At 45.3% G+C, this 16,947-nt stretch overlaps 1 protein-coding gene across 3 annotated transcripts in view; it reads right to left on the bottom strand.

Annotated features, from left to right (window-relative positions):
- Positions 1-16,405, bottom strand: part of HLF (HLF transcription factor, PAR bZIP family member) — a 53,677-nt gene extending 37,272 nt beyond the window's left edge. Inside the window, exons 1-2 of one of the 3 annotated variants that reach the window (XM_042966268.1) lie at positions 15,915-16,405; positions 13,418-13,753 (exon numbers count right to left, since the gene is read on the bottom strand). In XM_042966268.1, coding sequence (XP_042822202.1) covers positions 13,418-13,753; positions 15,915-16,029 — 451 coding nt within the window. In that variant the 5' untranslated portion in view covers positions 16,030-16,405. The remainder of the gene's footprint in view (positions 1-13,417; positions 13,754-15,914) is intronic. The other 2 variants (XM_007086694.3, XM_007086695.3) reach the window with 2 other exon arrangements.
- Between the last annotated feature and the right edge of the window lie 542 nt (positions 16,406-16,947).

The raw sequence follows: 16,947 nt of genomic DNA on the forward strand, positions 1-16,947 counted from the left end.
GATTCTTAATCCATCTACTTGCTTGGGAGCAGCACCATCAACCCAAGAGGCTTTGCATTCTTTTCCACCAAAGTGTGAATGTTAGTCTTCCAGCTTATGGAGTCTTAGAGCAGAGTCATCAAGCTAAAAATAGCACCCATGTTTTACAGGTAAGAAAACTGAGGCCTTGAGAACTTCAGTGACCAGGGACATACAACCCAATCCTGATAAACTAGCCCTAGAGCCTCAACTTGGTAGACTCCAAATTCAGTGCTCTGTGTAAATGACCTACCTTCAAATTGTTGCCACATGTTTTCTCCTCTTGCCACCTAAAACCCAATGGAAATAAGAATGCTAACCCAATTTACACTTTAATTTGAATTTAGTTTGGTCAATTTTCTAATTGGTTAACTTATGTTATATTTATGACATACTTGTAAATAAGAAGGGCACAGATTATTCTCATCTTACAGATGAAGAAGTAAAACCCAGAGAGGTTGACCACTTGCTTAAGACACTTAATAGCAGAGCTGGGACTATAAATAAGTAAATCTTCTCGTGTACCTAGAGAAGCACCTGAGGCTTTGCAAAGACTCAGTCCAACAACACAGAAATCTGGGACTGAGAGTCCAGAGACTGAACTACAATCTTTATATTTATTTAAAGATTACTTTTAGGAAGTAATCTTTAAATACCAGATTCTCACTCTGAATTAAAATTTACTGAGTGCTAACAATCCCAGGTCCGTTCACTGACTAGACCATTTAATGTAATTTAACCCTCATGATAATCCTGTAATTGGCTGCCATGTTCCAGGTGAGGAAATGGGGGGGGGGGGGGGCTCATAATTTAAGTGACTTACCCAAGGTATCATGGCTTCTCAGGAGACCTCCAACTCTAAATCCAATTTAATTTAGTGCCTAAAGGGTCTAACCACGACGTGCTTATGCTATTAGACTGTGTTTCTTTGAATATCTTTATCAAAGCTTGTTATTTCTGCCTTGAAAATGATTTCATCCTGATCTCCATGGTTTTTGGCCACCGAGACATGCCCAAATTTATTTTTAAGCTGCCTGTAATCAGAGTGGAAGGGCTGATGAAGAAAAGAGAAGACACACTTTGGCGATGTCGCCACAATATTCAATCCTCTTGGGAGACACTAAATTCCAGGAACCGACATCATTTCTAATATGAGTTGATTTCCTACAACCTCTTGCATTAAGTGCTTAGCGCCATCCCGGCTGTAACACATAATGGGTACTGCTATGATTTCATATGCATTTAGCTGATTTAAACTTAGGAGCATTGTGCCCACTCTTTTATGAAAGCTCAGAGATACTTCATTAGATGTAAAAATATGCTCAGGGAGTCTTAGCTGGAATCAAGAGGGGGAAATCTGGCTTAGTTTGATGTACTTTGTTAATCTTAAGACAGGACTGTTGTACCTTGAGAAGCTTTATCCTGCCACACCCGTATGTACAGTACACAATGTACTATATCAAGACCCATGCCAAGAGCTCCACATCTCTAATCGGGCTGAAAAACAAAGTAATATCAGGTTAATCCCAATTCTTAAATTAATCAACATCACATTGTCTCCTTTGTGTAAAAACTACTTTCATACTTTTCTCCATTTTCTCAATTTCCTCATGTTCCCTTTCTCTTTCAACAGAAGGGTCCATTTTTCCTATCTGGGGACCTCCCTGGTAAAGGTAAAGTGAAACACACTTTACCATCTTGTAGGGGGAGTTAAGAAGAAAGTATCTAAGAGATTTACACTGGGGGGAATGGCAGGCCAGGAAGAGGGCTACCTTTGGAGACCCATAATCCTGCCTCTCCCTACCCCGAAGCCCATCACCCACAACTAGGGGGACTGGTAATTCTTCACTACATGGCCCAAAGGTGTCACCAAAGAAAAAAAAAGAAGAAACCCAACTCACAATACTTACAGCATGTTGGAAAGGCTTGAGAGCCCCAAAAGACATGTATGTAAGTTCCACTTGTCCCTTTCTCCCCTCAAGCTCTTTTTTTTGGCACAGGGTCGGAGGATGGTGGGAGACAGAGATGAAACACACAGCCCTGGCTGGTGAAGCATACATCTCATAGCAGAGCCACCCAAGAAAGCAGGTGGTTACACGGTTACAGGACCACAACAGGGGTTTCCAGGTGGACAGATCTTTCCACAGAAGTCAATACACAGGATGCTCAGCCACTCTGCTTCATCATTACCCTTTCTTCCCTACAATGACATGGGAGGTGGGGAGCCATTTCCAGGCCATCGCTGCTGTAGCACAAGAGTCACTCCTACTTGAGTGTCCGTAAGATGAAGATGGAGGCAGAGGAAAAGAAAGAGCAGAATACAGATCCAAGTGATGAAAGCTCCCACTCATATATTGAGCACCACTCAAGTGCTTTGCATGTTATCACCTCATTTACTCCTCCAGGGATCCTCTGGCACAGGTGTGATCTCCTCAACTTACAAAGGAAAATTCAAAGGCAGAAGAGTTACAGAGGCAAGATCTAAGCTCAGGCCAGAGGTTTAACCCCCACGTTATGCTGCCCTTTGATGTAGAAAGGGGAACATGAGAGGAAGTTGCTCCAATAGATGATTATTTCATTAGTCAGATGCAAGAAAAAAAACCATCCTTGGGGATTGGTCTAGGACATCCCCTCTGTTGGTAGGTAAATGAACAAAAATCCTCTTTTGGTCCCACGTACTTCCTGTATATGGAAATTTAAGTTTATGAATATAAAATAAAAGCATGGCAGAGCAAATGGGGGAGGGAGGCAGAGAGAGATAAACAGCAACAATTTGGTGGAACACAGATCCACACAGCCACAAATGTCCAAAGGACAGACACTCTCTTGCAGTTCACTAATATACACTGTGGTTACGAACATCAATTTATACACACACGGAGAAGATGTTTAAAGATTACTTTGAACTCAAATAAGTTAAACGTGCCTAAGATTATACTGGCATAATTAACCTACTGGGGGCTATCTTTTTTTTGAGAGGTGGGGGTGAGGGCAGAGGGAGAGAGAGAATCTTAAGCAGGCTCCCCACCCAGCACAGAGCCTGATGCGGGGCTTGATCCCATGACCCTGTGATCATGACCTGAGCTGAAATCAACAGTCAGACACTCAACTGGGCCACTCAGGTGCCCCAATATCTTTCTTTATACAGAAGACAAAAAAGTAAATTTCTGTTTAATCAATTAAAGATCAAGTAATTATAAAATCTGAATCAATGCGATGTGACTATCAGGAAGGCTTAAGGGTAGAAAGAGAAACAGAATATAAGTAAATTCAAATTGTTTCTTCACACCTAGGTTTGGTAGTAGTGAAATTTCTTTCATCTTCAAACTTGTAAGGAATCCAGTAACTAAATGCCGCTAAATGGTCTGTTCTGTTTGAGTAAATTTCACTTACAATGCTAAAAAATACTTATTTTTTGACACGGATGTATATACTATTTTAAAAATCATCCAGGTGGTTACTGGCCATTTGAAATAAACATACATTGGATTCTACAGGAAAAAAGACCCCCACCTCCCTTGGGAAAGTGTATTAATATAAAGAAATCAATTGGAAAAAAAAAAAAAAAAGAAAAGAAATCAATTGTAATGAAATAAGTTCTGTGAAATTCTTATTGTCAGTTCTAGAAATTTATCCTCAGAAAGTCTATCAAGGCTGCATTTCTCTATTTGTACACAGTATATCATCACTCTCTTCTCTTTAAATCTCTCAGTGGCCTTTGGTCTCTTAAAAACAGTATTATTTTGGCTGAATCTGAGATCCCCATCCTATTTTTAAACTTTTCTCTAGTAAAAGCCTCCATAATCTTCTTAGTGATACTAACTAATGAAGCCCAGCCCACAGAATAATGAATCCATTCTAAGGTGAACTAAGTCTCAAGGCAGATGGAGTTTAACTGTTTGCCACTCTCCATATCTTGGAGCATTGAGATCTCTGATCTGGGTAATCTGATTACTCCATATCTAGATGATCTTGTTCATCTGGTTTACAGCATGGATTCCCATTGGTCCCAGGGGGATCCTTCCCCAAACAAACCTTCCCTTTCCCCATTCAATTCAATTCAACAGGCATTTACTGTGCATGAATGGACAGCCTCGCTTCTTAACTCTTTCCATTAAGTGCAGAAGCACTTCTAGAGCACCAACGAGACTTTCCTTCTCTGTTCGGCTGTCCGGGCCTGGATTCCACAGCAAACACATCAAATCAGACGGTTAAACCCAGAGCTAATTAGAAAAGAAAGCATTGCTCTTCCCCACTCAAGGATTTTTCTGCCAAAGCACTTATTTTTGCTGATCCATTTATGCAATCCCACATTCTAAGAGAACATTTTGTCACAGATGATTTAGTGTTGTAGCTCCCTGGAGCATCTTTCTGTAGCATGCACTCATTGTTTTTAGGAATCTACGGTCTCCCAGGCAAGATTTGAGAGGGAAAGAGGTTTAATTAGCCACAAAGCCATCTCTCATTATAAGACCCCAAATTCCAAAGCATTCTTCCAAAAATCATTAATGAAAAAAAAAAAATCCCAGATTAAACTACTAAAACCAAAACTTTTAGGAACCTTGAGGAACAGGGGAACTGTCTGATTTTTCAGGAAAGAAAGTGAGACTGGATTCTCATTATGAGCTGGATGGGTAGGGAGTTGAGACAGCAATGATATTTGTAAAAGTCAGAAGAGAAGGAAAACAAACATTTTAGGAATTTCCACCTTCAGTCACAGAGTATGTATCCACCAGAAGCCAATTTAACAGAAACAAGTACTGTATGGTTTTCCCCCAACAGACACTCAATTCTGCCAACAGTCCTGTAATTGTCTACTGTACATAGCTGGAGGTGGAATTGCACACATTGACTCTTCTTCTTTTTTTTTTTTTTTTTTTTTTTTCAAGTGAACTGGTTTGGGTTAGGGCAACTCCTCCAGTTTTCTGCAATCTTGGCCTGATACCAGAATACCCTTTGAGGGTATTTGGGCGAGTCACTTCACACATGTGCCATTTGGTGTCCCCATCCCATCCCCCAAACCCTGTTCCTATAACACACACAAAGTCCCTTTACTCTAGCAGCATTCTCAGTAACACACACACACACACACACACACACACACACACACCTCATATCCACCATACCTAAGCATGATGTGCAATTAATTCCGGTTTCAGGAAAGAAGGAAGCCACAAATACAAGGTCAGGACTCAAGAATGCAAAACTGTAATAATGATTCCTTTGTCTCTCAGGAGTAAAATTAATAAGTTGGCCAGAAACTTAGCTAAGTATTTTTAGCTTGATATTACTGCTGCAGGTAAACTTATAATCAAGTACTATTTGTATCACTGAGGCATCAATGTTTTCTTTCTTTTTCTCACATGCATATATACACACATAACAGCAACAACAATAAACAAAACACACTCAGAAATCAGTTCAATACACTTGTTTGCAAACCTAGTAAGCTTATAACAGAGGCATTTAAAAGTGATGAATGTTAATGGGTTGGGTTTATTAAAATCTATTTTTCTACTCCTGTGAGACCAGGCCTGCTTTTGGACTTTTAAATTCTGAACTATTCAAGTCCCTCAAACTATGTCCTTGCCAAAGACTGTTTCCCCCAGTCACTAAAACCATAAAGCCCAAAATGATGGGCTTTATAAGTGAAACCTAAACCCTTTGTTTTTGAATTACTTTCCCTAGATCATTAGAACATTGTGTTTAGAAAAGCTGTTTGATGTTCAAGGGAGAGTATTTATTTTCAAAATAATAATAATAAGGAAGTCCCGGTTTGCCAGAGGAAACTATTGTGAAGTATCTAAAAATGTTTCAAATCCAACCTTGAACCCAACTGGAAATGTCCACATGCCACTTCCCTCCTCGCAAACCTTCAATGGCTCCCCACTGCCTCCTGGATAAAGTTCAAGCTCCGCAGCCCAGCACTCCTAAAGCTGCCAGCCTGCCTGGCACCTGCCCCTCCAGACTCTTCTCCCCGACTCCTTCATATGAATTTCCCGTACCAGCCAAACTGGATCTACACCTTGTTCCCTAAACACCCCGCAGACGTTCCTGCCTCTACAACTCCGCGCACCGGCTGCCCACTCACCACTCCGGCTCTCCACACCTCTCATTCCCAGGCCCAACACAGGCTCCACGTCTTCCAAGAAGAGGTACCTCAGACGCTCCTGCCCCGGGCTCTGGCTGCTTCCTGTGAGGTCTGGCCCTTCACAGTGTCTGCCCTGCTCCCTTATTCATTTTTAAACACTTTACTCATTTTCCTGATTACTCTTCCATCTCCTCTTTTCAGCAGATATTGGGGGCCTCTCGGTCCCCATCATTTGGCACCAAGGACATGCTACGCTGTCCTGTCACTCACCCTTTTACCTAAAACCTCTATCTTCCCCACTAAATTGCCATCTCTTTGAGGCCAGAAGCCAAGTGGTACCCTTGTCTGTCTTCCCCAGGGCACACACCACAGACTGAAAGCTGATGCTATTTCTGGGAACCATCCACACTGCTCCTAAAAATGCCTCTGTTGCTCCCTAACCTTCAAATCAGAGAAAAGGGGAAAGTAACAGAGCTGACCTATGGTGCCACAGTGGACCCTTCGTGCACATTAGCTTTAGAAAGCTCACATAAGCCCAAGAAAGATGCTACCCTACAGATGAGAAAATGAAGGCGCAGAAAGAGTAAGGATTTATCCAGTATGGGAGCATTTGGGGGAAAGAGGAAATATTACTCTGGAATGCTTATGCAAAGTATTGCCTGTGAGCAAAGGGATGAACTAGACCTCTCTCCTCCTCCCGCAACATAACGTGCCTTACAGCTTCTTTACCCCTGAGGTCATTATATTGTCTTCAAGTGTAATTACTTAATGCCTGTTATTAAAAATTCAATAGTAACATCAACTGACGGATTTTACTTGCAAATATGTCACTGAGAAGCCTTCTAATCAGGAACTTATTTGAACTGCATTTTGTTTGTTTCAGTTTTCACCTCGTGAGCAAGGAGGAATGCATACAGGTTACAGTTTAGCTACCCCCGGTTACCTAAAACTCAGAGGCTAAGTGGGGTAAGCAAGACTAGGCAGAAAAGCAGAGGAGAGATTCAAATGCCTTGACCAGAGGCCTTAATGGGCTAGGAAAGGAAGCGTATACAGACCTGCCTGGAGACAAACGCTAGGTCCTCCTCTGAGAAAGGAGATCAGATGGTAATGAGAATGCCACACACAGCAGCTGTTATTGAGCACTTACTGTGTGCAAAGCACTGGGCCGAGTACTCTACACGCACCGGCTCACAGGACCTTCCACGGTCCCATGAGGCCAATCCAGAGATTATTTCAAAGTTCCAGATGGGAAATCATTTCAGTGATCTGCCTGAGACCACAAGCAAGCAGGGCAGTCAAGATTTACACCCAGGTTTGTTTGTTTATTGGATCTTAAGCTCTAAAACTTTGCTATATTGCCGGTAGAGAGTGGTCCCAAACATTGGGCATTCTCACGGATGCCGTGAACAGTAAGCTGGTGAGCACCTAGGCCTTAAGGAAAATTAAGTTTATTCCAAAACAATGGTTTCATGGCTTCAGGTCAAGACATTTGCTGGGATAATATCAAATATAATACATGAACAATATTCTCAACCATTTCCATTACAGAATCCAATGTAGACCTTGTATCTCCCTGTCCCTCTCATGTTTTTTTCCCAATGTTTTTTTTTTTTTTTAATCTTACTACTTCCCCTGCTACTTTCCCTCTTCCCTCCATTTTCACTGCTGAGACATTAAAAAAAAAAAAAAAAAAAAAAAAGGCTCTTGGGTAAGAGTAATTAAATTAGTCCGGTTGCAGAAGAGGGTTCCAGAGAAACCTAATAAATCACCGCTGTCTTTTCATCCTCTGGCTTTCTACATCAGGATGTTATCAATGCTTTTCTCTTCCCACCTTCCCCACCCCTCTCTTTCTTCCCTACCTAGTTCTGTCTTCATATTGCTATTTTTCTAGTCTGGTAGGCACAGTGCTCAACTCAGAAGACTGTGCCAAGACCCTTGGCAGGAGCTGGCCTACAGGAATCCGCCCGCCAGGGCGGTGCAGAGAAGACAGGGCTGCTGGGCAGGCAGGCAGGAGAGAGGGCGGAGTCTGGGGTCTGGCTACAATGCTGGACCGAGCTGGCTTCCTGCATATGAACTGCCCTACAGAGCTCAGCTTTCTCCTGCCAGGGTCGGGATTACAATTTCTTGCTGGCACTTGCCATAGTTTGCCTGGGAGGAGAAGCAAGGATTGGGGTGGGGGATGGAAGCAAGCCAGCACACCACCCAGGGTTGGGCAAGCTCGACGGGGCACAGCCACGTGCCTGAAGCACACGGTCACGCAGGCAGGTGGCCAGGGTTGTCAGGGTTCACACGAGAGCTGGGGCGGGGGGCGGGGGGGGGGCCTTGGGCACGGAGTGAGTGGCTGTTTCCATACTGGCAGACCAGGAGCTGCTAACCCAGAAGCGATGCTGCTGGGTTAACACCAGGAAGTCACTTGTCCTAACCCAGAATGAAGGAGAAAAGTCAAGCAGGCTACACAGAATAAGGATTAGGCATGCTGGAGAAAAAAAAAAAAAAAATGCATGTCCTATTTTTGCAGAGAGAAGGGGACTGGATGAAACAAATCCCTAAACGGAGAACAGGGGTTGGGAATCCAGTTGAGTTCTCTCCCCGCTCCCATGCCACTGACATCAGAACAACAGCTCCAGGCACTGAGTATTCATGTGCCATACACACGGTGTCAAACTCTGTCAGGCGTTACCTCATTTAACCGCAAAAACCCCAAGGGAGGGGTCTATCATCTCCATTCCAAAGACACATAAACTGAGGCTTAAAGAGGTAGGGAAATTAACACTATGTTGCACAGCAGGCCAGTGTGGGTCCAGGACGTGAACCCAAGCCCCCCGAGGTCCAGGGCTTACGCTCTGAACCGCCACCCAGCTTTCCATACCTATCTGAAAATACCTCTTGCCAGGAGACTAGAACACTATCCTGGGAATGTCACAACAGGTCAAACCCAGCAAAATAGGGCAAGTCTGTCCTCTATAGGGTGTGGGGGGGAAGATAAACTCTAACAAGAAACAGAAAAAAAAAATCTGCCTGCCTCCAAAGAAAGCTGGACTCTCTCCCCTTGATGATGTCCTTGATCCCAATGAATGTAAAACACTTCCAAGATACTTGAGGCACAGTGCACAGCAACGATCAATCACGATGCTCCCAACCTACAGACCTACCAATGTGCTGGGTGGGAAAACACAGAACCACATGCCCTCACAGGGAGGGAGAAACTGAAGCTTCTTCTCATGATGTTGAGAAAAGCAAAAGAATCCTGTTGCCTGGGCAGGACCTCCCATAATCCCAGAACCACCAGCACAGAACTCCCCTCTGTCATTACCCAGATCCCAGGGCCAGCAGGTTCCTTCTGTGCCAAATCCTTAGCACAAAGGAAGGTCAGCAGAAACAGAACACAAATTCCATCTTGCAAAGGTATGATGGGTTCTCCCCCATCTCCCCACTCTGCTTATACCACCCGCTTACGCCTTCCTCTTCCTACACACCACCACATAGAAAGATTTTCACTTCACTCTGTCAGCCTTCATCATGACCCGGTCTCTGTGCCCAGAACTAGAAAGACAGCCTTCTTAATTCTCAGCCGAATATGGGTCTAACAGTGGTAGGACACCCCCAAGCTATTCAAAGAAAAACCACCAGAGGAAACGATTTCAAATCTGGCTTTACAAGCATGTGATTTAAAAATAACTCTGCCTTTGTCTGCTACAGATGACTTTCCCTAAAGGGACTGCTGTCCTTAAAGCAATCGCTCAATTCTCCGGGCAAACAGATTCTTATTTTTCCAGTACCCAGGACATACCTCCAGGAGAACACTCCTGGGTACTATCTCTGATAGCATCTGAAAGGCAAACAGCAAAGCCGTCAGGATGACTCCTGCCATCTCGGCTGACCTGGGACCAGACCATCTGGGATGCTGCCCTTCAGATGACAGAGGAGACCGTGCAGGTGGCTACAGCATCCAGCAACCAGCACTCTGCTTTCATCAAGATGTCAACCAGAAGGCTTGGCCATCACCCCATAGCCACAGGAGGCTTCGACAGATTCCTGAGTTACTTCAGGGAAACTGGATTTCTTTGGATATCTGATTTATCCTTTGATCAGACAGTAGACAGAGGAACAAGGACGAGTGCACAAAGCAGGAAAAGGGGTCGGGGGGCAGTCATGGTGAACAGTAAGAGAATTCACAAGAACGCTCACCTTGCCGTTCCAAGACACTTGGGGTAGACCTAGAAATGCAGTAGTTGTCAGCTCATGGCTTAATTTCCTTTCAACCAGACAGGTGGCCCTAATGACACAATGCTACTGAGCATAACTCAAAGATGCATGCTGAGCAAATACAGAAAGCAAATGTTCAATAAAATTGTTTTGTAATTACCTCCTGATTCGCTGGATGTCATAGCTTTATCAACTAACAGCATAGAACTATGCTTTATTAACATGATATTTCTTCTTGGCAACATAATGCCTCCTGACCTTCTCAAAAGTTTTGCCAGTAAGTGTTACAGGAGGCAAAAAGCATCCGGGTGTATGTGACAGGATGTTGAGTCGTGCCCAGGATAACTACACCAATTTGCTGCCCCAATTGAAAGTTCTCAACAGGGGTGTCCCAGGGGACATGTAGCAGTGACTGGGGGTGGGGGGTGGTGTGTGACTGGCATCTAAGGGACAGGAACCAAGGATGCTGTGGGACATGCAACAACGCACAGGACACTGGCCCATGGCAAAGACTTACCTGAAGCCTCACCAGTGCCAAGGTTGGGAAATCTTGGTCTAGACTGAAATAATATAATTCCCAGAATGCTCAAGGCTACACCTGTGCTCTTGCCTTCTGAGGACTCCCTTTCCTCAAGATCCACTTGGCATGTCTACTCTGGTCTCTACTGTGATTACATGGAAAAACCAAGAACCGTCTTCCTTTTCAGTTTTGTTGGTGACATACCATCCATCAAGTCCACATCCCTTAGATTTTTATTTTGCACATAATCTTTATAATGACCAACCCTGTACAAGTTGTTACAGCAGAGTGTCATTGTCTCTATACTTGGTATTTGAAGAAGACCTTTAGCTTTTTTCCCTTCTTGTTAGGAGTATCACTGAGTTTCCAATTCAAAAAAGAAGATTATTTTGAAGTATGTTTCTGTTACCAAAAAAAAAAAACAAAAAACAAAAAAAAAAACCCAAAAAACAAAAACAAAACAAAACAATAACAACAACAAAAACACATTTAAATGAAGAACTTATTTCTAGATTCCAGTTCCCCCTTGGATCCTGGTACCTTTCCCCTGTCACCTGACAAAATGATTTCTGTGGAAACTCAGAAGCCCTTTGTTGTGGATTACAAATCTGATTGGGGCATCCCAAGTTTTTGAGTCACTGATTAATTACCGATTCTAACAAGCTCTGACAAATGACTTCTAAGAAAGCCTCCAAACTTCAAACCTTAATTCTTGATTGTCAGTAGGAACCAAGATTTGGGGACCCACTGTTCACGTGTCTTTTCGGAAAAAATACAATACTTCTAACATGGCACACATCTTGTATTTGTCAGGGGATGGAGAAATACTTGTCAATTGAGTATAAGTGTTAAGGCTGCAACACACCAATCCAATAACTATCGGCCAAAATCTCTTGTTATTTCTCTCCAGAAGGGAGGAGGGTTATCAACTGTTCCTAAGTATCTTAAGGAAGTATTTCAGAAGACAGGGTTGAAATCAATGATAAAAATTGACACAGATAATAACAGTGACAACTATTAGTAATTATTTGACTATTTATGTATATTATATATAATTTTCACACTAACCCAATCAAATAAAAATTATATCCTTCAAAGGGAAGGGAAACTGAAGCCCTGAGAGGTAATATCACTTTCTAAAGCTACAAAGTAGTTAAATCTCATTCTACAGAGTAGAGTGACTGAGATACAGGGCGCCTTCTCACTGGGGCTCCAGCCCCTTCTCCCTGGTTTAAATGTTATTTCACTCACTATCTGTTCCTGGAAAGAAACAAAACCATGGCACTGTCCATTCCAGGAAACTAGGGCTTGGGGTCACATCAAGGAATGTGTTCCCAAGCTTCTGCAAGCTCCTGGAGTGGTCAGAAGTTAAGACTTAATTCCATTCTAGCCAGTGGCTTTGAGTTATCATTCAAACTAGGTTTCAGAGCAGGGGGCCAGCACAGAAAGATGTTAAATCCAATACTAATATTTCAAGGCAGGGGTGTTTTCTTCCTCCTTTGCATCATTTCCTTCCATTTTAATCTTGCTCTGCATGTGACATAAATTCTATGCGAGGTGAAGACACAGAGTTCAGGAATGATCTCAAGCACAAATCCCCCATTGTCCTGCTTTCTGTCTTCCCCTGCAGCAAAGGCCTTCAGCTCAGTGACCTTCCTGACAATTTATCTGGCTGAATCTTTGTTCCTGGTTACCTGTGCACGTGAAATGGTCTTTCTTCCTGTTCATTTTGCACTACAGAGTACTAACAGCATAGAGCCAGGGCTGAGCCACCTCAAACCGTGTCTCTGTCTGAGCACCGAGCCATGGGTTTTGAAGTACTGGACATTTTGGGTGATGTTTCTGTGTAATATTTCAACACCATTTACAGCTGACCTTGTGGGCTTTGATAGACATGGGTTCAGTATGACAAACAGGTGAAAATGAAAAAAAAAATCCATAAGAACAATCTGGTTTACAGAAATAATAGAGTTCTGGCCCTGAGAAAGGCTAAGCCACACTTACAGTGAGAGGTGCTTGTAGACTCAATTTCTCAATGAGAACACAAGAGGAAAAGGATGAAAAAGTGATCGGCCCCCCACCCCTAACTCACATTTTTTTTCCCTTCAGACGAGACAGAAATGAACACAGGTGAACCACAGCCTTAGAGAGAGCCTACCCGCATCATTCATCAAGGTCCTATATCATGTATTGGGAAAGAGGGGAATGGGAAGGAGAGGAGATAGAGAGGTGCCTACATATCCAAACCATTAACTGTAGGCTGGTGTTTCTTAAACTGAAGCCCGTGGATCAACTGCAACAGAATTGCCCAGGTTCAAAGCACATATTCCTATGCCCTCATCCCAGATCTGAAAAATCAGGATTTCCAGGGGGGAGGTCCATAGAATCTGCATTTAGCCGACTCTCCCGGAGATACAGATGCTCACTGATGTGGGACAATCATGGCTGTGGGTGAAATACAAGATTCCTCTTTCAGAGCCAGCCAAAGTCTCCCTGATCGTGAAGATATTTCTGCCATCCCCATCCCGCCCCTCCCCTGCACCCTCTTCCCCATCTGAAGGGAGAATCTTTTTAGAATTTACCTGGTCTGATGGGGCTCTGCATACAGTTTGGGGACGGGATGCCAGGGTGAAGGGGTGCAGAAGCCCGACTGCTGAGGTCCATGACGGAGGGGGCGGCAGAGGAAGCCGGCTGCAGCCCAGGAGGGTGAGGGCTGTGGTCATGCTGAGACGGGCTGGGGGGAATGCCATTTTCTGACAAAAACTCCTCCAGGTCCATGTATTCCAACTGGAAAGTATCTCCGTCATAGGGAAGGGTTTTGTCCCATAAGGTGGGTCCCAAGAACGCCGACTGGGGGACCGTCGGGCTATTACTCTCATCATCCAGCTTCTTTTCCTTGTCTTTATCTTTACTAAATGCTGCAGAAATGAGGGAAAGTTGGACTTAACAAAGGGAAAAAAAAAAAAAGTGGCTTTTTTTTTTTTAATCACTCCTCCTGGCCTCTGCTACAAAACACCACCTTCAAACCGTTCTCACAAACCCAGGGGATCTTCTTGGGCTGCTGGCTTTTGTGGATCTAGAGTTAAAAGTTCAGACAGGACATGGATCTCTGCCTGTTTTTCAACATCTTCCTATTTACTTTGGAAAGAAAGCACTAGTCCTTGGGACAGGGTTACAGACTGATCTAGAATATAAACAAAGGAACACAGTTTTCAGTACATTATTGGAGGGGACAAATAATTCAGATCTACAGTGGCAAAGTAACACCTGCAGTTACATACAATGGCTGTGATTTTTAACAAAACAGCCAATAGCCAGGCATGGTTTCTCTTCCAGGAAATTCATTACAGTAACAATATGAGGTCATTCAGACTTAGCCAGTGAGCTAGGGATTCTAATTTTGGTAAAGCAGGGACTCTCCACCCTCCTCTGAAACCATGCATTGAGCACATACTATATACCTGCTTCCTTCCATAAATTATGTCCAAAAATCTCACAATAAATCTGCAAATCGCTATTGTCCCCATTTATAATGAAGAAATAGAGGCTCTGAGACTTGAAGGAACTTGACCAATGCCTCACATTGGCAGAGGAGAAAACAGAACTTCCGGAACCCACATAGGTTTGCTTTTAAAGCTGCTGGGGCACCTTGCATTTTACAAAAGGAGGTTTTTGTTTTTGTTTTTTAAGTGTTTTCTTCCTCCTCTTCCCTAAAGGCTTAAATACGATCCAATTCACAAAAATTATACATGTATGCAATCTGTCAAAAGAACAGCTATTGGAAAGCTCGTTACATACCTATAAGGGAGGTATGCAGCTATGTCCTACCTGTAAGAACCGCTCACCCCAGGACGTCTTTAAACAGTGCTCTGGATTTTGCCCATTCTAGTACTCAGGCGCGGGTGGAATCTGGGATCAGGGAATCTGGCTTCTGAGTTTCTTCCTCAGAGAAACACAGCCTCCGCTGCCATCCATTCTAATCCTCTAGTCTCATCTCCTGAGAATCTGACTTAAAACACCCACAGATGCAAAAGACTGCAGGCAGCACCTTCCTCCCAAGTGCTACTCCTTAAAGGAGAGTTAAGAGGGAAGCTGCTTTGCAGACGGCGAACCAAACCCCTCAACTCTTGCAATGCAACAGGTTGCCCCTGCTAGGAGAGAAGATGCGAGTACTCCCAAGCTCTTTGTAACCAAATGATCTTTCAAGACTTTTACACTAGAAGCCGCACCATTTGCATTTGCAACTGTGATATCGAAGGCATGAAACCGCATCAGCCCAACTGACAAATCCCTTGGCGGCACCAGCTCAGTTCCGCGCCGCCTCTCCCGACCCCTCCTCTCCCGCTCCAGCCAAGGTTGCCTGGGGAGGTTTGGGACTTACCAAGAAAGGGCTCAAGCCAGAGGAGGCTCCTGCGCGATTACACGTGAGCCTGCTCCGTTCTCCCCTCCCACCAGGAAAAGTGCACAGGGAAAGTGTCAGAGCTGGAGGCGTGCACAGCTTCCCGCCCGGAGACCACTCCCCCTCCCCCGCCAGCCCCAGCCCCCACCCCCCTTTTTGAATTACCCTTCGCTAGGAAAACACGCGTCTCAGCTCACGCCTCGCAAGTTCCTGATGCTAACTAACACACAAACAGTAGCAAGATCCCAATACCCGAGGTACGATGCGAGACCACCTACCCCCCCCCCCCCGGAATAAAACGAGGCCCCCTGTTTTCTCCTCCCCAGACTGGGCAGCTCTGCCCTTACGCGGGCGGTTTCACTCTGCGTGCGGGTGACCCTCAATCTAGGGAACACTGACCTGTCAAGTTATGACTCCCACCTGCGCCGCGGGACCGGGACCTGGCGAGCCTGGGTCTGTCCCAGCGCTATATTAAACGTTCCTCAGTGAGGGGATCCCCCTTTTGGGGGAAGAGGGAGGGTGATGGGTGGGCTCCTCAAATTTCATCAAAGCAGGGATAGGGTGCCAGGGGACAGGGAGGGAGGGTATGGATGCTCCAGCAGGGTTGCCCAGCCAAGGAAGGGGACCCCAGGGAGCGTCGTTTCTTCCCAGAGCGGGGCAGCCAGGAAGGCAGCGCTCACCGTCTTCGTGGTGAAGGGGGAGCTTCAGCGGGTTCTCCAACAAGGACCTGAGCACGCCGTAGGGAGGCGGAATAAAGGTGGGATTCAGGGGGAGCGGTCGGGACATTTTCTCCATCGCGATGCACTCAAATGTTTTTCTTTAAAAAGAAAAAAACCCAACCGCCCCCCAAAATGTTGCTGAGCTTTTTCCTCCGTCCTTTGCCAAAAGTACTCGCTTTCAAGGCGGTGGAGACAAGAAAAAAATTACTTATATCTTTATAAATACATCTGCATAAGAAAATAAAAACAAAAAACTTTCGGGTTCCCAGTGCAGACGGTCCCCGGAGAGCGCGCCAAGTGCCCGCAGGCTCCTGGGCGACGTGCAGGATGCTCTCACCTGCCTTGAACCCCTCGTCCTGCAAAATATTCAAAATTGCGAAAAAGAAAGAAAAAATATGCAGATAGCTGCAGAAGGGCGGAAGGCACCGCGCCGGCCCGGCCCCCACGCGCCAGCACCCGAGGCTGGACGCCGTCCCACCCCACCCCCCACCCCGCGCCGGCGGCCGCTGCTCCCCCGCGCTCCGCGGCCCCGCAGCGCCGGGCTCAGCGCATCCGGCGGCCCATGTGCCGCGGCCCTGACAAGAGTGACGTCAGGGTCCGCACCGCGCGCCGATAGGCGTGCAGGGGCGGGGCCACGCGCGGCCCCGCCCGCCTGCCGCGCCCGCCCCGCCCGCCCCGGCGCCACGTGTTTAGCGTCGTCGCGCGCGCGGATTTTCCAAGGCCATGCAGCGCTGAGCTGCAGTAAAGAGACAGGTGCCAGATCCCTGGATCACCCACCTGGGCTAAGAACCCAACTTTTTCAGGTTAGGAAGAGAAATGAGGAATTTCTTTCAGTAGTTTTCAACCTGAGAACAACGTGGAAAGTTAAACACACACACACACACACACACACACACACACACACACACACACTCACACACACACAGAGCCAGATGTCCAGGCTGCATCCCAGATCAATTAAATCAGACCTCTGGGCTGACATCCAGGCATCATT

The sequence above is a fragment of the Panthera tigris genome, chromosome E1 (genome assembly GCF_018350195.1).
Source record: "Panthera tigris isolate Pti1 chromosome E1, P.tigris_Pti1_mat1.1, whole genome shotgun sequence".
NCBI classification, from domain to species: Eukaryota; Metazoa; Chordata; class Mammalia; order Carnivora; family Felidae; genus Panthera; species Panthera tigris.